Raw genomic sequence first — 24,298 nt, 5'->3', positions numbered from 1 at the left:
CGTGTTACAATAATAGTATAATTATCATATAAATAATGATGAAAATTTAATATCTTCAGAAAAAATATACTCGAATCGTAAAGAGATTTTAGAGTTATCTCTGTATTACTTCTCGTTGTAATATAGATGTAAAATGTACAAAATAAAGGATGATTGAAAAGTTGTTTACACACAAAAAAAAAAAAAAAAAAATATTATGCCAGTGAACTCCACACCACTTAACATCTTCAATAATTGACAAATACAAGACTCCTTTTCTGACTTTTCTAAACACCAGTGATTAAATGTTCTTACACAGAGCAATACTATGATTTGAAATGACATATACACATGTGTTATATATAGCAAACGAGTTCTTGTATGAATAACTCACTCATATGAAAATCCATTATTTTGTTTGACCAAAAAAAAAAAAATCATTTTTGTGTGCAATAATGGCGATGATCATAGGCTTACTTGAAATCTTCATCGCATTCATTTTCTTCTTTGTCTACCAGTGTTTCTCGCTCCACAAGAAAACTCCAAAGCATATGGTCATGAACTGGCCGGTCCTTGGGATGCTTCCGGGTGTGCTCTTCCAAATCCCTCGTATCTACGACTTTGTTACGGAGGCTCTTGAGGCAGAAAATATGACGGGTTGTTTCATAGGGCCATGGCTTAGTGGAACAGACATATTGCTCACTGTTGACCCGGTGAATATCCAGTATATTCTAAGTTCAAACTTCGTGAATTACCCCAAAGGGAAGAAGTTTAACAAGATCTTTGAATTCTTGGGAGATGGGATTTTCAACGTTGACTCGGGCTTGTGGGAGGATATGAGAAACTCGTCTCATGCGATTTTCAGCCATCAAGATTTCCAAAGTTTTTCGGTGAGTACAAGCGTAAGCAAATTAAGTCAAGGGCTTGTTCCTATTCTTGATAACGCTGTTGAGAAACACATTCTTGTCGACTTGCAAGATTTGTTCCAGAGATTCTTGTTTGACACATCTTCTACTTTGATGGCTGGGTATGATCCAAAATCTCTCTCCGTTGAAATGCCTAAGGTTGAGTTCGCTGATGCGATGGATGGAGTTGCAGATGCCATGTTCTATAGACATCTCAAGCCGGCTTTCCTGTGGAGTATCCAATCTTGGATCGGTGTAGGAATAGAGAAGAAGATGAGAAGAGGTCTCGACGTTTTCGATCAAATGCTAGGGAAGATCATATCAGCTAAACGAGAGGAGATCAAAAATCATGGGATTCATGACTCAAAAGGAGAGGCCATGGACGTTTTAACATATTACATGACTATAGACACGACCAAATATAAACACTTGAAACCGAGTAACGATAAATTCATCAGAGACACTATTTTGGGTCTTGTGATAGCGGCAAGAGACACAACCAGCTCAGCTCTCACTTGGTTTTTCTGGCTTCTCTCTAAGAACCCTGAAGCAATGACCAAGATCCGACAAGAGATTAACAAGAAGATGCCAAAGTTTGATCCGGCAGATTTAGACAAGCTCGTGTACCTAGACGGTGCCGTGTGTGAGACGCTAAGGCTATACCCATCAGTCCCATTCAACCACAAGTCACCGGCAAAGCCAGACGTGCTTCCAAGTGGTCATAAAGTTGATAAGAATTGGAGGGTAGTAATCCCTATTTATTCATTAGGCAGGATGAAATCTGTTTGGGGAGATGACGCAGAAGATTTTCGACCAGAGAGATGGATTTCAGACAGTGGAATGTTGAGACAAGAGTCTTCATATAAGTTTTTGGCGTTTAACGCTGGTCCAAGAACTTGCTTGGGGAAAAGATTAACATTCTTGCAGATGAAGACAGTAGCGGTCGAAATCATTAGAAACTATGACATTAAGGTCGTTGAAGGGCACAAACCAAAACCAGTTCCTTCCGTTCTTCTTCGCATGCAACATGGTCTCAAAGTTAGTGTCACTAAGATTTAGTGATATTTTATTTTTGTTTTATGTTACAATAAAATATTCCATTGTGAAAGAATATTTATGGGTAAAGATTTAGAACCTCATGATAATATAAATTAAAATAATAAAATAAATGAAGTAAGTTTGTTTCTTTTGAAACCATTAGTGCTAATTTTTCCTATCTAAAATCATATTTCTCTTATCCAACTTTGTTATTTTCACAGAAATGAAACGCATAGCCCATCAACCTTTGAGTAGAAGCCCTTTGGAAGTACAAAAGTATGGCGGCTCTGGAAATTCATCATTCTAAATAACTGATGAGATGAGAGTAATAGGACTTGCATGAAAAACCTATATAGTCCAGCAAGTTATCATTCACTGCTTTAAAACTACTATTATTACATAAATCAACATAACCTTCATCCGCAGTGGCATAATTTATAACAATTATTTATATCATAAATTTTAGTACATGTAAAGTTTATTGAAAACATGAAAAAATCATAACAAATATAAACCTAAAATTTTAGGTATTCGTTTGTAATACTGTCAGTACCTAATTTTCAATAAACAGCTATTCACTTTAAAATACAATATTCAGTGATTGTTTGTTATCACAATGGTAATAATCAAAGATGAATGTAAAATATGTTTTTTTTTTGTCCACCATCACAGGAGCAAGATAAGCAAAACTCTTTAAATTAACAAATCTTTCATCTTTTTGCACCTAATCAAAATAAATGTCAAGTTGATGATCAATATATTTACACTAAACTAAAGTGATGTGGATAAAGCTTAACTAATCTCATGAGCATGACTTGTCAAAATGATGGAAAAAAAGAAATAATACTTGATGATGATGTGAAAATAAGTAGTTCAGAATTTAGCTTTATCAAACCGATCACTAAACTTGTGAAATTGAATATCCAAAATCAGTGTAGAAACAATATACACCTCATAGTGATGCAAGTTAAAGCATCCTCATTGCTAAATTATTTTTTTTATGTCTCAAAATCAACATATTTAATATTTTAATATCAAAAACAAACTGACCACTAACAACAAGACATATGGAGGGAATGATCTTTAAACTGACCATTACAAGATTTTAAATGTCTATAGGAAGACACATTTCTCACCTTGATTCTTTAAATTCTTTTTTTTTCTTATTTCTATTAATTTTATATTTAAAGACTCTTTATTTTGATGACCAATGGAGATGGTCTTAATTAAGTCGGTTGTGTTTCTTGGCCTTTTTGAATCAACAAATAATTTTCCATAATGAGCGTTTCAATGTCAAGTTTTCACTTAAAGAACTAACTTTAGCCACAAAAACATCACATTCGTCATCTTTTAAGCTTATGTAATTGTCATTTAGTGGATTTTAACAATGAAATATCATTAAAAATATTTTCGTTTCTTTTTTGTATAACTTTTGATGAGTTATTAGGGAGTCCCAAAACAAACAAAAGCAACTATAGAAAACAAAATCAAATATGCTCTCATCCTAGAAATATTCGAGAACTTTAACGATAGAGACAACACCTCAACAAGTCACACTACTAGCTCATAATGTAAAATCCTGTGAATAATTCTAAGAACTTTGAAGGGAATAAATCCAATGATTTTACCCACTTTAGACCTAGTAGCTGGTATGGAGGAACTTCTTAATCCAAAGCCGAACAATTTATTAACCAAATGTCCTTTTTTCACACAAACAAGGAATTATACCATAATACATCAAAGACGTCAAACAAAACACACATAAACATCCAAAGTGAAACTTGAAAATCTCAGTTCTCATATTCTTAAAGCTCCTTCTGCACCGGAACAACAGTGGAGCCAAGTGATTGTGGAGACTCTTCAACGGAATGAGGCGATTTTGGCTTCACCTCCTCCGTCGCACCACCACCAAACCAGCCAGATGATTTTGGAGCCTCTTCAACAGAATGTGGCGATTCTGGCTTCACCTCATCAGTCGCACCACCACCGAACCATCCTTTAATCCTCCCAACCATTCCTCCTCCTCCTTTCACTTCCTCTTCCACCGCCTCACCCTCCTCCGATGCTGCCTTCTCGGTAGAGATCTTCTCCACTTCCTTTGTCGTCGTTTCCTTCTTCTCTTCTTCTCCTCCAATCTGAAGTTTCTCGGCAACCATATCAGAAAAGGCTTTGTCTTCTTCTTCAGTTGTCAGTTTCTCCGCCACATAATCTCTACCCGACACACTTTTATCTTCCCCTCGTTGCTCCTCTACTCCACTTCCACCTCCGGAGATAGGTAACTTCGTCGTCACGGCAGACTCTGTTTCTTGATCCTTCTCATTGACCGGAGTCAACTTCTCATCAACAGTTCCCGCCACTTGAGTTTGATCTCCCACCGGAATTTCTCCGGAGTAACCTAGCATTGAAGCAAACTTCTCTGTGTAAGTGCTCTGTTTTGGCTCCTCTGTTTTCTCATCTCTCGTCTCCTCAAAATCATCTCTGGACTCCTTAAACTCATCTCTTTCTTTAGGATGAGAAAGTTCCGGTGAGAATTGATCAAGAGTCTCCGTCTTTGGGTCTCTTCCCAGCTCAGTCTCTACTTCCACATCATCACTTCTCGCCGGAAATTTATCCTCTTCTGATGCCTCACCGTATCCAGGTCTTCCCTTCGCCAGAAAATCTGGTTCTCCGTCAAATCCCGTCGGCACATCCTTGTCGATATCAGATTCGTTCTTCAGATCCAACTCATGACTTCTCACCGGAAAATTTCCTCCCAACGGAGCTCCTAAACCGCCGTCAGATTCCGGCGAATACTCGTTTCTTCCAGAATCGTTCTTCTGATCAAATTCTTTTTCCAGCTCAGCTCCTGATTCACTACCAAAGCCCATCGGAGAATTCTTGTCGTTTCCAGATTCAGTCTTCAGATCAAATTCATGGCTTCTTGATGGAGAATTCGTGTCCATTCCAGTTTCAGTCTTCATATCAAAATCATGACTTCTCGTCGGAAAATCTTTTTCCAGCTCAGCTCCTGACTCGTCACCAAAGCCCACCGGGAAAACAACTCCTGATTCACCTGGAAATTTCGCCGGCGAATCCTTACCGAGAACAGAGTCAAAGTCCTGATCAAACTCTTTGAATTCTTTGCTTCTCGTCGACAAGTCTCTTTCAAATTGTCCTGGCTTCTGATCAGGAGACTCATCAGTCACTTCCATATTACCAAAAGACTCAGCAATCTCCGGTACTCCTCCAGTTTCTAAACCAAACACAACGTAACAGAGTTATTACATATTCATAATCACTAAAGAAAAACACAATCTTAAAAGGTCAAAGTTCTTACCTTCTTTGGTGGGATCAGTAACTTTGGACTGATAATTAGATACACCACTAAGATAGTCTGAAACAGCCGACTCTTCCTCCAACGTTATCGGGGTCTCGACGTTGACCTTCCGTTGACCATCAAGATATTCATCATCACCACTTGGAGCAAACGTACTCGTTACATCCTCTGTTCCAGAAAGCAGAGAGACCGGAGTGTTCAATGACTCATGATGAGTCTCTCTACTCTCTTCTCTGTCTGACAATTCGGACAGAGGATGATGAATCGGTACATCTCTTTTCTCTTCCTTGTCCGATGTAAACGTCGTCCTTACAGAATGAGCCGGTGCATCGTGTCCGTAAGAGGCCTCTTGTACTGGTACAGATTCAGTGGGTTTGGTGTAATCGGAAGACACGACAGGAAACACCTTTGTCCCTGGTGGAATAATTTCCTCCGATGCTGGAACATTAGTTTCTCTAGGTTTACCTGTTACGCCTGCATATACAGATACCAAACCGTTAATGTCACGCAAAATTGAATAACCAATAGTTTTTAGATCATAAGTTGAATGAAACTACAAAAGAAAGTAACCTGGTGCATCGATCACTTCAGGTTCTAGCTCGTCATCATCATCATCTTCTTCAACCAAATCATGATCTTGCTCATGCTCATTGCTTTGTCCATGTTTAGTGAGACTGTTCTTGAACTTCTTAGCTCTAGCCTTTACTTTCCTAAACATCTTAGTCGCACCATTCTCATGATGTTCAACTTCTTCTGTATCCATAAATCACAATAAGTTTAAGTAAATTCAGAGGATTGTCACTTAAAAAAAATATAAGTTTCTGAAATTAGAATCTACCTGGGTGCTGCTGGTGTGTGTTGAGTGGTGGTTCCTCTGTTTGATCCATTTTCCAAAGATTTTTTTCTTTCCAATAGAAGTAATCAAACCCTTTATTCCTGATGATTGTTTTCTAGTTTGCATATTTGTGAGTAAAACAGAGGAGGGTCTCACTAAGTTTATAGAGAGACTGAGAGAGATAAAGGGACACGTATGAAGCGTCTGTTTTCGTGGTGTGACGTCAAAGTCATTTTGCTCTCTACGCGTGTCTGTGTCGGCTTGATCTTTTTTTTTGCTTTTTGGAACTCATGTCGGTAGTATATCTTTTATTTATTTTTTCTTTTTTTCCCTTTTCTTTCAAACTGATGTCGGTATGATATTTATTCCATCCTAAAATGTAACTTACTATTATTAGTAGTCGGTCCATGTCTATTGGCCCATCATGTGGTCATTTTACGTTTACGTCGTGTGGCTGTTTATTATAACAAACGGCACATCCTTCTCATTCGAATTGTATTTCTCCTTAATCGTTCTAATAGGTATGATCTTTTATTTTATACGTAAAATTAAAATTGAATGATGTCAAGAACGAAAATTAATTTGTATTTACAAAGGAGCTAAATATTGTTTATTCCTCTACTGGTAGAAGATAAAAGAAGTAGATGAAATAATGATCTTACTAGAGAATATTCCTCATTTACACTAGTCAAATGGAAATCTTGTAAACTTTTACAATAATTTATCCTGAAAATATGAAAAAATAGAAGAAAATGTTTACCTCCTCTCTCCTCTTAATTCACCTTTTCTATTCATTTTTAATTTAACCAGTAAAATTCTATAATAATAATAAAAACATTTTGTTACAAAAAATTACAATATAATGTATATAAGTTCTACCTAAATTTCGTAAGTTTGTTTTGAGTCGAAGAAATAAATTTTCTTTCAAACTTTGAGATCTCCGTGTTTGAGATTCTTGCAGAAATTTCAGTTTGATTGAATTGCATCTATGGCTCCTCCATCAAATCATGCGTTAACTGTTAAGTATAACAGTTTTTAGGACTCAGATTAAATGATAGATTTTTTTCTTTCTCTTAAATAGTAAAAATTTTCTTCTATAAGTTTCTTGTTAATTTAATTTGTTTTACTTTCACTGAACATACAAAATATTCGTTTACATTTTTTAATATAAAATTTTTGTTTGAACTAATCAACATCTTAATTAATAATTCTACAAATTAATTCCGATAAGGTCTAAATGTCACATGCATAGCCATTTAACATGTTAACCAATAATCTAAACTAATTTGTATGGTACAAACAACAGATGTCACTGTTTCTGCTCAACCTACTCTTTCTTTTTGACTAGGATAATTTTAAATCTATCACAATCATCTTCGAATAATTAAATATCTGACGCTAACATGATTTTGCATTTGTAACCTTTATTAATGGGCCGCTAAAAGAGTTTCTTATCCAAAAAAGCAAATATTTTATTAACCCAATCTCTTTTTCACACAAAGATAAAATACATCAAAGTTCACAAACAGAGGCATCATACAAAAACACAAACATTCAAAAGCAAAACCCCAAATCTTCAGTTCCCAGAATCTTGAACTCCCTTACCTCCGCCACTGCCTCCCAACTCACTTCCACCGGAATCCGAAAACCCCATAGTCCCTACCATAGCAACCAAAACATTTTGAGTAAAATTACAAAAATAATACACACATCAAAATCTTAACATTACGTGTAACACAAGGACGAGGGAGTTTTACCAACGGTGGTGCCAAGTGATTGTGGAGACTCTTCAACGGACCGTGGCGACTTCGGTTTACCACCGAGCCAAGAAGTGACCGCTCCTTTAACTTTCCCCACCATTCCTTCTCCACCTTTTCCTTCCTCTGCAACCGCCTCACCATGTCCTTTCCCCTCCGCTATCTGGTCGGAAGGTATCTTCTCAACCGTCACTTCCACCTCCTTTGTAGCCGTTGTCTTCTTCTCTCCTCCTCCTCCAAAATGAAGTTTCTCAGCTATCATTTCCGATAAAGCTTTGTCCTCTTCTCCAGGTTTCAGCTTCTCTGATATATAATTTTTAGCCGTCACACCTTTCTCTTCCCCTTGTTGCGTCTCCTTCACTCCACTTCCACCTCCGGAGAGAGGTAGCTTTGTCATCACCGTTGATCCTGTTTCTTTGACTTTTTCGTAAACCGGAGTCAACTTCTCAGCAACAGTTCCCGCCACTTTCTGCCCGTAAGCAGTAACAGATCTCGGAGTTTCATCTTTTACAGGGCTCTCGCTTTGCCCGCCGCCATTCTCTCCGGTGTAACCTAGCTTTGAGGCAACGACGTTCTTTGCGGCTATAGCTTTGTTAGTTATGGCTGATGTAGCTGAAGCTAACTGCTCTGTGTAGGTGCTTGGTTTTGTCTCATGTGTCGACTCATCTTTGGTTTCCTCAGAATCATCTCTCTCTTTGGGACGAGATAGTTCTGGTGAGAACTGATCATGAGTTCCCGTCGGTAAGTCTCTTCCCAATCCACTCTCTACTTTCACATCACCTCTTGTCGGAAAATCTTCCTCCATCCCAGCTTTTGATTCCCCTCCAAATCTTGCCGGAGAATTCTTGTTGATATCAGATTCCTTCTTCAGATCAAACTCATGGCTTCTCGTCGGAAAGTCTTCTTCGCGTCCTTGTCTTGATTTCTGATCAGGAGACTCATCAGTCACTTTCATTCTACCAAGAGACTCAGCAATCTCTGGTACTCCAGCTTCTCCACCTTAAACAGAACAGACAAGAGTTATTACAGATTCATAAACCCTAAAAAAAGTCTCGGCCAAAGTCATTACCTTTATGCGTGGGATCAGTAACTTTGGACTGATAATTAGATACACCACTGAGATAATCCGATCCTCCTCCTGGAGCAGCCGGATCTTCCTCCAAACGTTTTGGCGTCTCGACGTTGACTTTCCGTTGACCACCGAGATAGTCATCTTCACCACCAGGAGCAAACGTCCTAGTCACGTCCTCTGTTGCTGAAAGCAGAGACACAGGAGTGTTCAATGGCTCTTGATGAGCCTCTCTGCTCTCTCCTCTGTCTGAAAATTCTGACACTCCGAGAGGATAATGAGTCGGTGCCTCTCTTTTCGCTTCCCAGTCCGATGTTTCCGTCGTTCTTACAGGATCAGCCAGTGCCTCATGTCCGTAAGAGGTATCTTGTAATGATACAGGCTCAATGGGTTTGGTGTGGTCAGAAGACACGACAGGAAAAACTTTTGTCCCTGGAGGAACAATCTCCTCCGATGCCGGAACATTAGTTTCTCCGGCATGACTAAGAGACTTAGGTTTACCCGTTACACCACCTCTCACGGCAGAGGATTCATACACTGTGCATACACATAAAAAAACAGAAAAACCGTTAATACACAAAAAAATATAACTGCTGATTGACGAGGACTTTAATACAGAGAAATTAACCTGGTGCGCCGTGAACTTCTGGGTCTTGCTCGTCATACTCATCATCATCATCTTCCACATCGTGATCATGACCATTTCCATGTTTAGTGAGACTGTTCTTGATTTTCTTAGCCTTTTCTTTTACTTTCTTCAACACTTTGGATGCTCCCTTCTCATGATGCTCTTCTTCTTCTGTATCCGAATCACAATAAATAAGGCAAATTAAGAGAAAAGTTCTCAAATTAGAATCTTCTGTCATAGATATATATATACCTGGATGGTGAATTCTGATTGGTTCTTCTGCTTGCTCATGACCATAAGGACGTGTCAACTGTGACTCCATTTTCCAAAGCTGTGTTTTCTCTTTTTCAAGTGAATCAATCAAACCCTCTTTGTTCTAGTGTTGTTTTCTTTCTTTTCGTGTCTCTGAGAAAATCAGAACAAAGTTCCATAAAGTTTATAGAGAGAACGATGACATATGGCCGAACCACCTCTCTCTGGCTTCTGTCTCTTTACTTCTGTAGGATTCTGACACGTACGATGCGTCCGTTTCGTCCTGCCACGTCTCAGCCAGTTGCTCTCTACGTGGCTATGCGACATTATCTTTTATCCGATCTTTAGAGAAGCCTATCGATGTATCTTCTATTATTTAGTTTTAGTCGGTCCACGTTTATTGGCCCATCATGTAGTTATTTGGCAAATGCACTGTGTGTTGTTTAAATATAACAAAACGGCAAAAGAAAAAATCAATTCAGCTATCAACTGTGTGCTGTTTTGAACATTTAAAACGGCATAACGTACTCAATTAAAATTAAAAGACGACAAGTGGCGAGAGTTGCTTTGGTATCTCCATCTCCCTCTTGAAATCGACGGGGGATATTTTTTAATTTCTTAAAAATTCAAAACCGCCAATTTCAAAATTCGTTCTCTTCTTCATCATCATCATCATCACTGATACAGTCTGAGCTCCCAAGACGGATCTAGAAAATTACGATGCGAACTCGATTTCTCAACATCGATTACTTCTCTACTCCACCTTCTCACGTATTTGAAACCCTAGGCTTCCTCAATCTTCCGGCTCCTGATAATTTCCCGGCACCCATCGTCTACAACGGAGAAGAAGACCGTCTCCGATTTGGCTCGATCGAAAATGTTAGTATCCCTATCGGAAATTTGCCTATTGAAGCTGCTTTGTCGAAGTTCCTTTCCGACGTGGTTCCCGACCGCGTCAGTGTGGACTATCGAGTTTTTGAAATCGACGACTCTTCGCTCGGAGTTTATTACTCAGACGAGGTAAAGTTCCTTCGATCTAGATATTATCAGTTCCTGGAGGTGAAATTTCGAATTTCCTGAGTCTCGCTGACTGTTTCTGTCAACGGTCCTTTGTTTCTTATAGTGAGATTGGTTGTAGATTTTTCGAAATTTGTGGTGTGTTTTCTCAGTTTCCATTTCTGATTGTTGCTTAGATCTTATATTCATACTTGGGTTGGAAATTTTGGTAGCTTAAGCGAATCTTACCGGAGTTTGAAAACCGAAGTTATGATCTATTTGCAGAAGGATGACGGAGATGCCATTGCGGATAAAGCTACACCTAAAATTATTGAGTTGGAGACTCCAGAGTTGGATTTTGAGATGGTATTGCTCAAGCTGTGTAAGCATTGTACTAATTGAACTAGTTCAGCTTTTTCTTTTTCATTGCGAGATAAAGCATCTTTTGATATACAGGAGAACAAGCTCTTATGCACGAGTGAGGATCATCTCCAATGTTTCTCTGAAGTTCTAGAGATCAAAAATGACCCGGTAAATCCCTGAGTTGATTTTAGTTGGCACACACAACAGTAGTTTTTGCTTTTGCTGTAGAGTGGTAGAGCTGGTTCCTGTTCTTGGCATCATCTGATTTTAGCTAGTCTTCTTATTGCAGGTTAAATATGAGGGGTCAGATATTATCCTGCAGAACTCAAAGGACATTCAAGAGCAGATTTATTCTGTTGATTACATTCCTTCTGATTACTTTACAGAGAACAACACTTCTGTAGCAGAAAATGAATGCTTCCGCAAGATTCAACCATGGTTCAAAGATGCCAGATTTCCCCTTCTAGAAGTGGATGAAGTAAACTTGAGCGAACTATCAAGCTTATCTGTGCTTGATAAAGTATTTACTGTTCTTGAGACGATTGAACCCCAAGACACTAATGCAGGGAGTTCTCTCATTATCAATTCTAAGGAGCTTATAGGCTCAAAGGATTATGATCTATTGGATGTACTCTCTACGGATTGCTATTTGAACAAGAGTGGCCAATCTGATGTGGTACCAGAGGATGAATTTTCTGAAATGGATATAGTGACTATCCTGGAAATATCAAATGCTGAGGAATTTCAGGGAAAGGTGGCTGTACCAGTAACTTATGAGGAATTCCAGATCCTGGATGTGGATATCTCTGATGTTTTTGATATCTTCCTTTGTCTTCAAAAAGCCATTGAACCAGAAATCTGTTACGGTATGTTCAGTAAAGAGATGAACTTCAAGGATTTCGATGAATTAGTTGTCAGTTCCGAACTTGCCTTCACAGATGATGCCTTCAAGTCTTTGCCTACTCCTATTTTACATGATTATGAGATGACAAGATCTCTGGAGCTCATTTATGAGGATGTTTTGTCAAAGATCAAGCCTCAATCCTTGTCTGCCTCAAATGACATATACTTGCCGTGGAACCTTCTTGAGGAAAGAAACCACAACCATTGTGATTATCCGTTTGAAGAAATAGTTACATTCAACATTGATTATAACTGGGAAGCTTCAGAAGGAGACAAATGGGTTTATGATTTCATTTTCTCTGAAGATGCTTTCTGCGAGCCACTTGTAGAGAAATGCACTGAACCTTTCTATGGTATATCTAACCTTGATGAGCATGCTCCTGTTAATACTTCGCATGGGTTATTGGAAAACCCTTTCCAAAAAACAGGAGCAAGGGATTGTGCAGTGGATGATAATGCTAAGAAGGCTACGCTGTTGTTCAAATCAATGTCTGCTTTTGATGACTTAACCTTTTTCATGGATCCGAAGAAGGCTGTGATTGAAGATAATCTCGAGTCTAGAGTCGAAGCTGCTAAGACTACCAACCATAAATGTATGTCTATTGACTCGAAGGCTTCATGTAGATCTGGTGGTATGCACCCAAACCCGAAGACAGAGGAAATGATACTTCACAGTGTGCGCCCTTCAGAAAATATTCAGGCTCTTGTTGGGGAATTTGTGAAGAGCTATTTAACTCTTGTGAAGGATGAATCAGAGAATTTATCAGAAGATAAACTTAAGTTACTCAGCATATCTAAAGGAAAGCTTATTGACTGCATAAGAAAGGCAAATGTCCACAAAACACAGTTGGCGGATGATAAGACTTTCACGTTTGCATTACTATTAGCAATTAAACAGATGACATGGTATATGTGTTTCTTCGGTATCCATGTGGCATATATCTATCTTAACAAGGTATGTCGAAGCTCAAATCCCATGAAGATAGGATTGCACACCCTCTACTCAGCAGTTGAAACAGAACACAAATCAGATGAGACAGACATCACAAGATCACATCCATCACTAGCTGTTATCCAGGGGATTTTACAGTCAGAATTTGCCCGGGGGAACTCCAAAGCATTACTTTTGGCTGAGAAAGTGTTTTGGTCCTCGCTGAAGAGGCTACTGATGTCCATGGGGTTATCTTACAATGACCTCAACAGTCCCTCCCCAAGTGGAAATCGACCAAATGTTCATGAAGCCATAGAACTTGGTTTCCTGCCGATTTCAGACTGTCTAATTATCTCTTACGAGTGAGTATTATTTCTTCCTATAGCCATATCCTCATTATCAATGATCATAGCTTTTCACAGTTGAATTTTTTGGGAACTAGAAAGGGAACCAAAGAATTGATATATTGCGGCCTGAAAAGCATTTTCAGTCTTTTAGCATGGTGATTGTAAGAGATACCACAAAATGTTGTTACTTCTCTGCTCGTGAAATTGCTGCATTATTGTTCTTTGCATGCTAAAACATAGCTTTATCGATTCTTTGTTCAATATCTTTTAGTGAAATTGTCTTTTGGGAGTAGTTAAGCTAACTAGTCCTTTCTTTTTCATCTAAGGCAAATTTCTCCATCTTTTCCTGTGGAGAATTTCAGCGTCATTGTAGAATATGGAGGTCCAAATGCCTCGCCCAGATATTCTTTTCCTTCAAAGTTGGATTCCTTTCCTTCCTTTCATTTCATAAAAGTGGAGCTGGATATGCCCAGTGCATGCGGGCAACTCTGTGCAGGTGTTACAGTACCTTATAGTCTCAAAATGATAAAGGTGAGAAACATTCAACCTTTTCTTACAAGTTATATTGGTAGATTGTATATTACGATGGAAGAGTCTGTGTGAAGGGTTCAAATTCAGAGCAGTAGATCAATCTGTATCACAAATAGTACTTTCATGAGCATATGATCTTGATTGGTTTTGCAACACTGAAAATTATGCAAGTTTAACATTAGTATGTACTTTAACCTAAAATTGTGTTGTCACATCAGTGGTATTCACGTTTATTCCATAACTGCATATTTTGAACGCTTTGTTTGAATATGTTCCAGAATATGCAGATACGAGAACCTATGTACACTATTATCTCTTTTGTAGGGAGACGAAGTTGAGACGAAAACTGGGTGGTTGGAAGAAGTGTTGAACTTTGTTCCACTTGAAAAAGTGTGTTATGCAGGATCTTCCGAAACCACAAATGAATCTGAATTTATCTCCATGCCTCAAGAATCTGAAAGAAAACGTGGGATAATTGAACAGGGTCTCTCTGACCAAAGATCTGTGATTGTTGTGAACACAAAAACTGTCGATAAGGAGATGATCATATCCAGAAGAAGTACATACCAGAAGGTGTTAGCAATGGAAAAAGAAGGAGTGCAAGTTGTGGAGCGCGATTCAGATCTACCTGTGGACCTGATGTTAAGTCCTGCAGTTTGCCTACTCTGGTATGATAGTGAAACTGTTAGTAAGAAGTCGGCTGCAACTATTGGTACTTCCTCAAGTTCACTTTCATGGATTGGAGATATCGCAACTAATGTTTTGACGTCATTGAGTTTCAGTTTCAGCACTTGCATTATGGTAAATTCCACCAAACTTTGCTTTTTGCCGTTCTTTTGTGGGAACGTTGCAGTATATATGTGGACCTTTCACTTTAAGAATCATCTTCTATTATTTTTGCTAATTTGATGATTACAAACTTACTAGATGTTTAATACTCACTCATATACTAAAGTCTCTGCAACATTTTCTTCTAAACTGTAGACTGAGTCCAGAGAACTTAAAGAACGATTGTTATTTTTCGTACAGGTTTTTGAGGGGGAACCCGCCTTCCTGGCTGCCGTAATGGACTCCTCTGATGAACTGTATGCAGCAGCTGGTAGCCTAGGAATCAGTTTACAGATGTTTTGCTCATCGTCAGCTAATCTCACGGATGAAATTATATTGAAGTGTATCAAATCTTCTGTTAAGTTGTCCAAACTCCATGTCAAAATGCCCGAGTCAGAATCTCTAGCAGAATCATTTCTCACCAAGTTTCCTTCCGTGAATCCACTCACAGCTCAAGTAATTCTGTCATCTTCTGGGTCACTTCTCGAATTCATGAAGCTCCCACATAAAAGCAAGGTTGAAAGGACGCAAAAGTATCATGTACCTGAAGAGAGTGTTGATCTATTCAGTTCAGTATGCAGATACGGAGCAAGGGAGGACTCCAGATCTGTAATGACAGACAGCTCTTCTTCGGTATCTTCTGGACCTGACTCAGACACACACCATGTCAGTGTCCATTCTGGCTCAAAAAAGAAACAGTACATTGCTGAGAAAGATGAGATAGATATGGACGACTTGGTGCATTTTTCTCCCTCGATAGAATTTGCTGATACACAGCTCAAGTCTTCTGGGGATTTCCAACTTGATGATTCTTGGTCATCGAAAGATCATGAGATCTTTCATTTTGACCCTGTCACTGAATTCTCAGATGCACCTTTCAAACCTTCTGGGATCAGTCATCCCAATGACTCTTGGCCGTCTAAAGATCCTGAGAGATTTGACAAGAAGTCAGGACCTGGTTCATCATCAAAGGACACATTTTGGGAGAAAGATCAGCCTGATTTTTCAGTGGAGGACAGTCTTCCTGGAATTCCTGAATTAGAAGATTGGAGTTTCCCAGTTAAAGACAAATTCATGAGCCAGAACAGAGGATGTAAATTTCCGGTGATGAGAGATTTTAACTTGCATGACAATAGGAACTCGGAGAATTTCATCGCAGACTACAAAGGTGAAGTAATTGACAGAGCTGATAAGTATCTCGAGGAAGACTTCCCGCCTTCTCCTGGTTATAATAGGTTTGCTCGAATAGTTTCTGATGTTAATGAAGAGGAACTTCCAAGAAAATCAAAATCTTCAAGGAAGTTATCTTTCTTTGGATCTCTCCAGCCTAACTTCCCAAAGGCGGCTGACATCGACTCGAGTTCTGAAAGATACGCCACTGAGAAAGATTCAAAATATGATAACAACACTTCTTTGCGTGGCTATGCTGATAACTATCCAGCAAAACGCCAAAGGACCCTTTTGGAGGAGGTCTTAACACGAAGATCTGCAGTTCCAACAACAGAGCTTCCATTTAGAGAAGAAATATCACATTTTGGTGGATCTCCACTATCAAACGCAATCCGTTCTTCAAATCAAGTACAAAGTTCTCCTTGGACGGTTGATTTCCTTAACAGAGTTCGAGAAAGAAGCAGAGCAAGGAAACAACAACAATCTCTTCCTTCTTATGCTTCTCCACCTAGTTTGGAGACTCCAGGGAACATAAAGAAAGCTAATACCAAGAGAAAGAGTCCATCCATACTCGAGTTTTTCAAGTATAAAGGAGGCAACAAACTTCAAGAAGAGAAGAGGCAGAAGCGGTCAAAGAATTCTTCAGCCTCACCAAAAAACGAGAGATTTTACTCGCCTCTTAAGTCATGCACACCAATTGATAAGCGAGCAAAACAGGTATTCATTATATATGATCCCTATAGAAGTGAGATTTGTTCATACCGTTGATTTCTTTAACATCTTTTTTTTTTCATTCCAGTCTCTATCTTACACAGCGAATGGAACTGGCCAAACAAAACTTGTATGGAAGTAAAGAAACAAACACGGCGTAGCAATTGGAAACTAACCAAAAACCAATCAGTGGATATGATCAGATTTTGGAAGTGGGCATCTCAAAATCTTATGTAAGCGTTACTTATTTCAGTGGAAAATATTGATTTCTTGATAAGTTTAAAATAATGTTTTATGAGAGAAACGAATTCTATTAACAGTACAAGTTATATAGTGATTTCTACTATGATCTGACAACACCTGTATTCGCAGCGACATACAAATACTAGAACTTCTTACCGTTCTTGAGGTTTCTGACAGCCATCACAAGTTGTTGTCTTTCTCCTTCTACCTCTGCAAATCTCAGGCTTATCTCTGAATATCTCTCTTCCATTTCTTTCAACTCTCTCTCCATTGAACTGTTTTTGTTCTTACAATACGCCAATTCGTCTGATAGCTTTGATAGATTCTCCTCTTTGTGTCCGTTTTCTTGTGACCTTGCTTCCATCCTGTTTACTTTCCGTGTTAGATCATAATTAAGTCAAATATTCATAACGCAAATAACATTCCAGTTTAGTTAGTTTATTGTCCACATACCTTGCATCTAGGATTTTAGTCATTTCTTCTTCTTTTCTCCGAATATCGACTTTCAGGTTTGATACTTGTTTTCTCAGTTCATCATTCTCCATTTTTTCTTGAACGAAGCTGTTTTGTAATTCACTGTACTGTAGGCTTAGACCTTCTACTTCTGTCTTCAAATTCCTGAGCCTTGTCTCTTTATCATCATTTGACGACTTAGTGAGAGTTAACTCTTTCTGCGCTGTCTTGGCTACTTCTTTAGCCAAAGAAAGTTTTCTCTCAAATTCATCTCTTTCTTTCCTCCACTCTTGTATTATCTTCTCGGTTTCAGTAGCTGCTGCACTCGACTCATCTCTCAGCTTTGTGAGCTTCAGGACCTCACTTTCAAGCATCTGGACTTTCATTGACAAAGCTTTGTTCTTCTCTTCCACGTGCTTCCTTTGTTCTTTCTCTTGTGTAATCTCGGTATGTGTTTTCTCTTGCATTTCCTCAAGAGTTTTGTTTTGCAGACGAAGGTTGTTGGCTTCAGCCAATGTTTTTTTCGTCAGATTCTCATGCTCGCTCAGCTTCGATTCCATTTCTAGAGAAAGCCTCTTGCATTTCTCTTGAAGCCGCTCTGCAGTTATAGCGTTATTCCATCTTGTTTTCCTCAGGTTCTCCTCTGCTTTGATGGCTCTTTGCTCTTGTTCAGTTTTTTCCCGCATCATTGTGTCGATATCTTCATCATAAGCCTGTGCCTGATCCTCCAGTTCTTTCTTTAACTCTTTCACCTGACTCTCAAGTTCATTAACTGTAATCAAGCACTCAGAATACTCCAACGATTGCTGCTTCAGTTTGCCTTCCAATATCTCTATCTGAGATTTCAATTCGTCTATAATATCCTTGGAATCCAAGTATTCGTCTTCTGCATTTGAGCATTCTTGCTGCTCTAATTTTGAGGAAACGTTTTTGTAATTTTCCTCTTTCAAGGACTCATATTCCTGAGTAAGCTCATCTAATAGTATCTCTTGTTCTTCGTTCTTTTTCTTGTAAGAGTCTAACTCCCAATCTAAATCTTCGATCTGTTGCTTTAGCGTATCTATCTCATTGTTTCCAGAATCCATTCCTTTATGCTCTTCAAGCTTCTTAGCCTCCTCTAATAAGCTATTCAGAGAAGATATCTCATTGTTCTTCTGCTCCAACATCTCATTGAGATCCCTCACAGCAAGAATCAAATTAGAGTTTGACTCTTGTGTCCTCTGCAACTGCAACTTAAGGTTACTCGTCAAATCCTTCTCACAACTCAGTTCATCTCTAATCTCCTCAATCATATTACTCGAATCTTCGCTGATGCATCTCAATCTGCTTTCAGCATCAGCCTCATCTCTACTATTCTGCAACCTGAGCTTCTCACACTCTTCCATAGCTCCATCACGTTCACCCTTGAGACAACTAACTTCCTTAGACAGTTCCTGTATCCGTTTACTCTCCTTTATGGCTTGTTTCCTTAAAGACTGTTTTTCTAACTCAGATAACTCCGATTGCCTCCTCAAAGCTTCCAATTCCATCTTGAGCCTTTCAATAGGGTCACTCGATTCAGTAACACTAGAGAAACCTCTTTGGAAACTGTTCTCAGGACTATTTCTTGACTCAATGTAACTTTCATCTGATGTCGAACTAGCTGACCAGTCTGTGTTTGATCTTCGATGCCCGTTTCTTGTTGCAGGAACTGAGTTATGTCGTTGAGGTAACCGTGCATTCCCATCATCTATCCATCCAGATTCACCAATGGAATCAAAGGAACCTCCTAGGCCAGCATTCTTAGCCGTGTTCACATCTAAGCTCCTTTCCTACATACCAAAAGATCGATAACTATCACGATCTTTCTCAATAGACAACACAGTTTATTTAACTCTCTGAACAAGGAACCTTACATCTTGGTTATATCCTTCTAAGTCATCATTGCTTTGTAGACTTTTGAAGCTGTCTTCTTTGCTAAGTGTTTGATCTTTATTTTCCTCAATAAATCTACAAAATTTGATGTCAAAAATCTCTTACAAAGAAAACAGGAGACAACAACCACAGAAAAAAAAACTACTCTTACTTTAAATCACTCGCTCCTTGTATCTTATGGATTGTCACCTGCACCAACAACCAAACAGTTTATATAACATCTCATACATTTCTTACATATTTGATGCAATTTCTAACTCAGGTTTCAAAAAGGAGAAGAAAAGAGATTACATTTAAGACAGCACCAGAGTTGGCAAATTTGAGAGGTAAGGAGACAGTTAATGGATCTGCTTCTGTCAGAAAATCTGCAAAATCAATGGAAGCTTCTCCTAGAAAACCCGATTTCGAAGAACCCTGAAACAGATTTTGGAAAAAATTGAGCCTTTCTTTTTCCAGAATGACTCAAAAGACATATTCACAGAGATTGTTTGTTTTGACTCACTGTTGCAACAACGAAATGGTAAATCTTCTCACGAACAATCCCAGTTTTTGGTTCTTTGATTAGCTTCACTGACACATAAATTGGATTCTCCCATGAACAGATCCCTTCTTTAACCTCAGATTTCTCAAGCTTAAATGTTGGCTTCCCAACATCATCAGGTACCAATGAGATCATCAAAGCAGTCTTCTTCAGCTTCGGCACCTGAGATCATCCCCAGATTTTCACATTCACATTCATAACAAATCTTGAAACTTAAGAGTTAACAGATCTAGAATATATAGTAAACACATTGTCTGAATTTAACAGAGAAATATAATTGGGTTTTGAGATTTAAAGAGACAAAACACAAAACCTGAGTTGCCTGAAACTGAAGTTTGAACACAGCCTTGATCTTGTTCTTGTCGTTCCTCCATGACTTAAACATTGTTTTCTCTACAGAAACAAAAACTTCTTCAACCCAAAATTTGGATTCTCAAATTCTCTGATTTGTATTAGTTTCTTCCAAAGAATGTAGGAGGAAACTAAAACAAAACAACAAAACCTGATTTACAGTCTGCGATGATCACTTTCCTTGTACAATATAAAGGTTGATTCGTACAACTTTTTTAATATTAAAACTTAATCAGTGAGTTATTAGTAGATTCCATCTAAACCCTTTTTTTTCTTACTGCTTTAATGGGTTTGATTGAGTAGGAAATTAACTTTTAATAGTTTATTAATTGAATTGAAAAGTGCTTTTCTTTTTATTGCAGTAAGGCATATAAATGTGGTTGATTTTATGGGTCCTTAAATTTAATAGACACCCCAACCTCCCTTTTTATTGCTTGGTGTGACTTACAAAAAAGTCTAAGATTGTATGTAATTAAACTTGTATAATATAAAGTGAACTTTGTATGGAAAATTAGCTTCCATTTTTTGTCAGGTTAAAGAGTAGTAGGTTACGCTTTTTCTTTTTTGTAGGGTTTATTCAAATTAATTTAAATTAATAGTTACATGAGTGAGTGTGAAGAGGTTTAGTGGCTTCTACCTTCTAGTTGTGAAATTAAATTTGAAGGGAATAAGTTATATTTTGTTTTTATTGTACTTGAATGAAACACATCGCACATAACACCATTATTGATAGTATTGGTGGACCCAAGAAAAACCAGAAATGCCTTTATCTGCATGCCACATAGTCGTCATGATCCATCATGCATTATGTTTATGTACATACAGCTGTACACACCATAGAATATATGTATGTTGCGTGTGTTATATTAATGATAACACATTTATTTCAGAATTTTATATACACTATTTTCTAGTATCAGTAGATATTATTGGTTTGATAATTTCAACATTTCTCTTCATTTTTTTCGCAATCTTAAACTATTTTCCTGAAATACTTTAAACCAAACCAACTCATCAGAATTAATGATTTTGATTTTCTAATAATGACAAAGTATTAAAATTGTTTATAGCTGATTATAAAATGATTAGAAGCTGAATCATACGGATAAAAAAATGGCGTAAGTATTGGAAGCACATGAAAACATGTGCTGTCCCTCTCTTAAATGCACTCATCTTCTTTGTCTCCTAAATTTTTATTTTTATTTTAAATGTTATTTAGACATCTCATCTCTTAATTTTTTGTCTAACAAGTTTTCTATATCCCCTACTCAGCTACTCTCTCCATAATTTGGTCATAAATTTTTGGGGATTATGACTAAACTTTTTATCTATGAAGAAATCTGGTTCACTAAAAGACATATTTTTCTTGGGCCACTAAGTTGCTAGGCGTTCTGATAATTTTGTTAAGCTGGTATATTAATGTAAGATTTGTTTAATGTTTTAAGAGAAAGTTACTCAAATAGTCAAATTTACTCCTCAAAAGAAAAAATCCCAAATAATCCTAATTATTTTCTAATCATCCATATTATTTTGTTGATTGATCCAAATGAATAATGACTTTACTATAATAAGTATATAGTAGTTTTTAATCGTCATTACTATCATAAGTAATTGATTATAGTAATGGCGATTGTTGAATAAATAACATTTACCGATTAGACAAGATTATTATAGTAGGTTAAAATAATATTTTACCCATTTGTCTGAATCTTTTTTAAGTATTTCGGATATCGGTTTAGATCGGATATTACACGAGAACGGAACGAATGTTAAAATATATTTGAAGCCCATCTAATAAATTTTATACCCCTCTAACTTATAGTTAGATGATTAATGTAGTGATTTCGGTACAAAGTAACCAACCCAAATATTATATGATAAATTTTTACTTATCTTTTTTATTCAAATAAATTTAGATTTTTTAAAGTATTTTCGAATAATTTGGAATAATTTAGGTATAAAGTATTCGGATGAACAAGTATTTGAAAATATTAGTTCTCTCATAGTGCTCTGTACTCACATCTATACTGACATAACATGTGCCGATGATTCTTATCAAAATACCTATGGATCCACTCTAAGAGGCCTTGACATTGAAGGCTTCCAAAATCAACTTATGAAATCTCTCATTAAATAACCAAATACAAATTCTTGACCAATATAAATATGTGCTCTCTCTCTTCCACATGAATATATCATAACATAGTTTCTAAAAAAATTTCACTTCTAATATTCTTTTAACCGTTTAAAACTTAGTGTTTAACAATGGAGTTGGATCTTTAACTGAGACTACAGAAGAAGGTGTTTAAAACTTCAAATACATTTTAGTTGCAGAAGTTGAAAACATTGATGATTATTTTGATGTCAAATTTTTTGAAGCATGCGGTTCTAACCTGACTGGTATTCTGCTTGCCAAATGTGAGTAAATCTGCCAAGTGCTATTTACATAATTGTGTTTCTAAGTGCAATCTAAATAGTTTGTCTAATATAGAATATTTGATTTTTGTGTTTAATTTCGAGTATTATATCGTAAAAGATGGTTGTATTAGTAATTGAAAACTTTAAAATATCATATCAGAGAAATTTAATTAAAAAAAGAATATATCATCTCTAATTTTGACTTTGTTTTTGTTTTTGTGTTCAAAATAAAATAATTATTTCAACAAATGGTAATTGTTGGATAAATAAACGTTTGTCGATTACACCATACTCGAAGCTAAATAGTAGATTTAGAAAATATGTAACTTAAAAATCCATTTGTCCTATTTTAGAAAAGCAAAAATTAGTTAAAAGATTTTCGTTTTTTCAATTATGTAGTGCTTCTTAATAATATAAAAAATATAAATAAAAAATGAGGCTCTCAATAATGTTGAAAGATTCTTAATTTACTTGACGCCTATTTTTGTTTGTCGTTTTTGTTATTTGGACGGACTCTTGGCCTAAGGTCTTTGTTATAAATAAGTGGGCTGGGCTCATATAGGTTGGATATTTGAGCCTGTAACACATTAAGTGGCATGATTCGTCAACTCTACGGTCGTTGACTAGTTGGCACAACTACGTGACGCAGAGTTAGATGCCTGCTTAACTGCTTTGCTACTTAACAAAACAAAAAGAGAACTGAAACAGATGATATATATATTTTCACTTCATGCAGCTTAGATTGCGTTTGCGTTTTGATCAATTTCAATTTTGTTGGAAATAAAAAAGCAGCAATAATAAGTCACAAATCGCTTCCATTTGAGAGAGAAACGAAGAAAAAGATCCACTTTGGTCTTCACGTAATTGCTCTTATACTCAGAATTTTGGGAATCATTTTTGCCGTCAAGTACCACAACGAGTTAAACATCCCAAATTTCTATAGCCTCCATTCTTGGATTGGTGTTGTGGTCTTTTGTCTTTATATCAGCCAGGTATATTCCTTATGACCGTAGCCAGATTAGCCTTACAAGAAATAATATTTTGAATGTTTCTATTAGTTGAATCATTCTAAGTGGAATGAAAGTGGTTGATTGAAATTTGAAAGGTTATTTTTTCAACTTTGCAGCTGAAAAATGGCTTTGTAATTTTCTTCAAAGCATCACCAGCCGACCAAAGACTCTTGCGTCCAGTGCACGTCTCTATTGGCCTCTATATTTTTGTTGTTGCTGTTGGAAACTCGGTCTTAGGGTTTGTTGAAAAAGCTTACTTCCATGGAAAATTCAGGGCGTTGACAAGCATGGATTAGAAGCGTTTCTAGTCAATTCTATGGCTGTGATCACAATGATCTTTGCTACTTTGTTGATATTAATTGTTTCCTTCGAGTCTCCTCCTTCTTCCGATGAAGATAACGATAGCTACTCAGCTATATTACTTCTTCAATCTTCTTCCATTTAATTAAAGTCTCTATACTTCCCTAATTTTCCCACTTTTTAATCGCATTTCCATCCGTGATAACTAAGTTTGCTAATAATGGTGTTGAAAGTTTGATTTATTTCACTAATTATTTTTCCTTGTAATTCGATTTGATGCAATACAATTTGTCCCAAAATAACTCCAAGAAAATATAGTTTTGATGATTTATTATTTTGATCCGTAAAACCGATTCAATTCGAAATGAAGAACAAACCAAAATTTGGATTAAACATTTGCACTTTACAGAATGAAAATATCAATTACACATGGAAAACTAATATGCTTTCTCCTTTCCTTAAAGTTGTCTTTATGAACAAGATATCCCAAATCTTTACTTCTTCATTTC

At 37.1% G+C, this 24,298-nt stretch overlaps 5 protein-coding genes and 1 pseudogene across 8 annotated transcripts; 3 read left to right on the top strand and 3 right to left on the bottom strand.

Annotated features, from left to right (window-relative positions):
- Positions 1 to 279: 279 nt before the first annotated feature.
- CYP96A4 (cytochrome P450, family 96, subfamily A, polypeptide 4) lies at positions 280 to 2,331 on the top strand. Of its 2 annotated transcripts, NM_001344993.1 has the most exons (2): positions 372 to 1,922; positions 2,144 to 2,331. In NM_001344993.1, the coding sequence occupies exons 1-2, from the start codon at positions 435 to 437 to the stop codon at positions 2,147 to 2,149; spliced, it is 1,494 nt and encodes a 497-aa protein (NP_001330249.1). In that variant the 5' UTR covers positions 372 to 434; the 3' UTR covers positions 2,150 to 2,331. The 2 variants fall into 2 exon arrangements, with proteins under 2 accessions (NP_200045.1, NP_001330249.1); NM_124611.3 differs by lacking the exon at positions 2,144 to 2,331 and having other exon boundaries at positions 280 to 2,078.
- A 1,078-nt stretch (positions 2,332 to 3,409) lies between these two features.
- On the bottom strand, positions 3,410 to 6,337 carry LTI78 (low-temperature-responsive protein 78 (LTI78) / desiccation-responsive protein 29A (RD29A)). Its single transcript, NM_124610.3, has 4 exons — positions 6,077 to 6,337; positions 5,809 to 5,991; positions 5,239 to 5,712; positions 3,410 to 5,154 (listed from the first exon to the last, which is right to left on the bottom strand). Exons 1-4 carry the CDS (start codon positions 6,123 to 6,125, stop codon positions 3,728 to 3,730), a joined length of 2,133 nt encoding a protein of 710 aa, NP_200044.1. The 5' UTR covers positions 6,126 to 6,337; the 3' UTR covers positions 3,410 to 3,727.
- A 1,185-nt stretch (positions 6,338 to 7,522) lies between these two features.
- LTI65 (CAP160 protein) lies at positions 7,523 to 10,033 on the bottom strand. 2 transcript variants are annotated; one of them, NM_124609.4, is made up of 5 exons: positions 9,780 to 10,033; positions 9,528 to 9,698; positions 8,900 to 9,436; positions 7,831 to 8,829; positions 7,523 to 7,732 (listed from the first exon to the last, which is right to left on the bottom strand). In NM_124609.4, the coding sequence occupies exons 1-5, from the start codon at positions 9,847 to 9,849 to the stop codon at positions 7,650 to 7,652; spliced, it is 1,860 nt and encodes a 619-aa protein (NP_200043.2). In that variant the 5' UTR covers positions 9,850 to 10,033; the 3' UTR covers positions 7,523 to 7,649. The 2 variants fall into 2 exon arrangements, with proteins under 2 accessions (NP_200043.2, NP_001032061.1); NM_001036984.1 differs by having other exon boundaries at positions 7,525 to 7,732; positions 9,528 to 9,695; positions 9,780 to 9,998.
- A 466-nt stretch (positions 10,034 to 10,499) lies between these two features.
- On the top strand, positions 10,500 to 16,830 carry SHOC1 (shortage in chiasmata 1; the record flags this gene model as incomplete). Its single annotated transcript, NM_124608.5, has 8 exons — positions 10,500 to 10,799; positions 11,061 to 11,141; positions 11,232 to 11,306; positions 11,428 to 13,334; positions 13,646 to 13,850; positions 14,175 to 14,651; positions 14,880 to 16,565; positions 16,648 to 16,830. 8 exons carry the CDS (start codon positions 10,500 to 10,502, stop codon positions 16,699 to 16,701), a joined length of 4,785 nt encoding a protein of 1,594 aa, NP_200042.4. The 3' UTR covers positions 16,702 to 16,830.
- AT5G52280 (Myosin heavy chain-related protein) lies at positions 16,676 to 20,333 on the bottom strand. The gene is made up of 7 exons (NM_124607.5): positions 20,024 to 20,333; positions 19,672 to 19,872; positions 19,461 to 19,583; positions 19,321 to 19,358; positions 19,151 to 19,244; positions 17,256 to 19,066; positions 16,676 to 17,167 (listed from the first exon to the last, which is right to left on the bottom strand). Exons 1-7 carry the CDS (start codon positions 20,093 to 20,095, stop codon positions 16,945 to 16,947), a joined length of 2,562 nt encoding a protein of 853 aa, NP_200041.1. The 5' UTR covers positions 20,096 to 20,333; the 3' UTR covers positions 16,676 to 16,944.
- Positions 20,334 to 23,209: 2,876 nt separating this feature from the next.
- Positions 23,210 to 23,876, top strand: AT5G52272 (annotated as a pseudogene). Its single transcript has 2 exons — positions 23,210 to 23,471; positions 23,606 to 23,876.
- The last annotated feature ends 422 nt before the right edge of the window (positions 23,877 to 24,298 follow it).

Source organism: Arabidopsis thaliana, chromosome 5 (assembly GCF_000001735.4).
Source record: "Arabidopsis thaliana chromosome 5, partial sequence".
NCBI classification, from domain to species: domain Eukaryota; kingdom Viridiplantae; phylum Streptophyta; class Magnoliopsida; order Brassicales; family Brassicaceae; genus Arabidopsis; species Arabidopsis thaliana.
The sequence above is the reverse complement of the archived record's forward strand: the minus strand, read 5'-3'. Positions and strand labels throughout refer to the sequence as shown.

Bases quoted from the DNA above. Each gene is read 5' to 3' on its own strand.
- CYP96A4 (NM_124611.3), top strand. From the start codon at position 435: ATGGCGATGATCATAGGCTTACTTGAAATCTTCATCGCATTCATTTTC.
- LTI78 (NM_124610.3), bottom strand. From the start codon at position 6,125: ATGGATCAAACAGAGGAACCACCACTCAACACACACCAGCAGCACCCA. The intron at 5,992-6,076 runs GTAGATTCTAAT...TTATGGATACAG, and splicing joins CACACACCAGCAGCACCCAG to AAGAAGTTGAACATCATGAG. The intron at 5,713-5,808 runs GTTACTTTCTTT...CTGTATATGCAG, and splicing joins TGAAGTGATCGATGCACCAG to GCGTAACAGGTAAACCTAGA.
- LTI65 (NM_124609.4), bottom strand. From the start codon at position 9,849: ATGGAGTCACAGTTGACACGTCCTTATGGTCATGAGCAAGCAGAAGAA. The intron at 9,437-9,527 runs GTTAATTTCTCT...GTGTATGCACAG, and splicing joins AGAAGTTCACGGCGCACCAG to TGTATGAATCCTCTGCCGTG. The intron at 7,733-7,830 runs GTAAAACTCCCT...TTGCTATGGTAG, and splicing joins ATCACTTGGCACCACCGTTG to GGACTATGGGGTTTTCGGAT.
- AT5G52280 (NM_124607.5), bottom strand. From the start codon at position 20,095: ATGTTTAAGTCATGGAGGAACGACAAGAACAAGATCAAGGCTGTGTTC. The intron at 19,584-19,671 runs GTGAGTCAAAAC...AATCTGTTTCAG, and splicing joins ACCATTTCGTTGTTGCAACA to GGTTCTTCGAAATCGGGTTT. The intron at 19,359-19,460 runs GTAATCTCTTTT...TTGTTGGTGCAG, and splicing joins ACTCTGGTGCTGTCTTAAAT to GTGACAATCCATAAGATACA.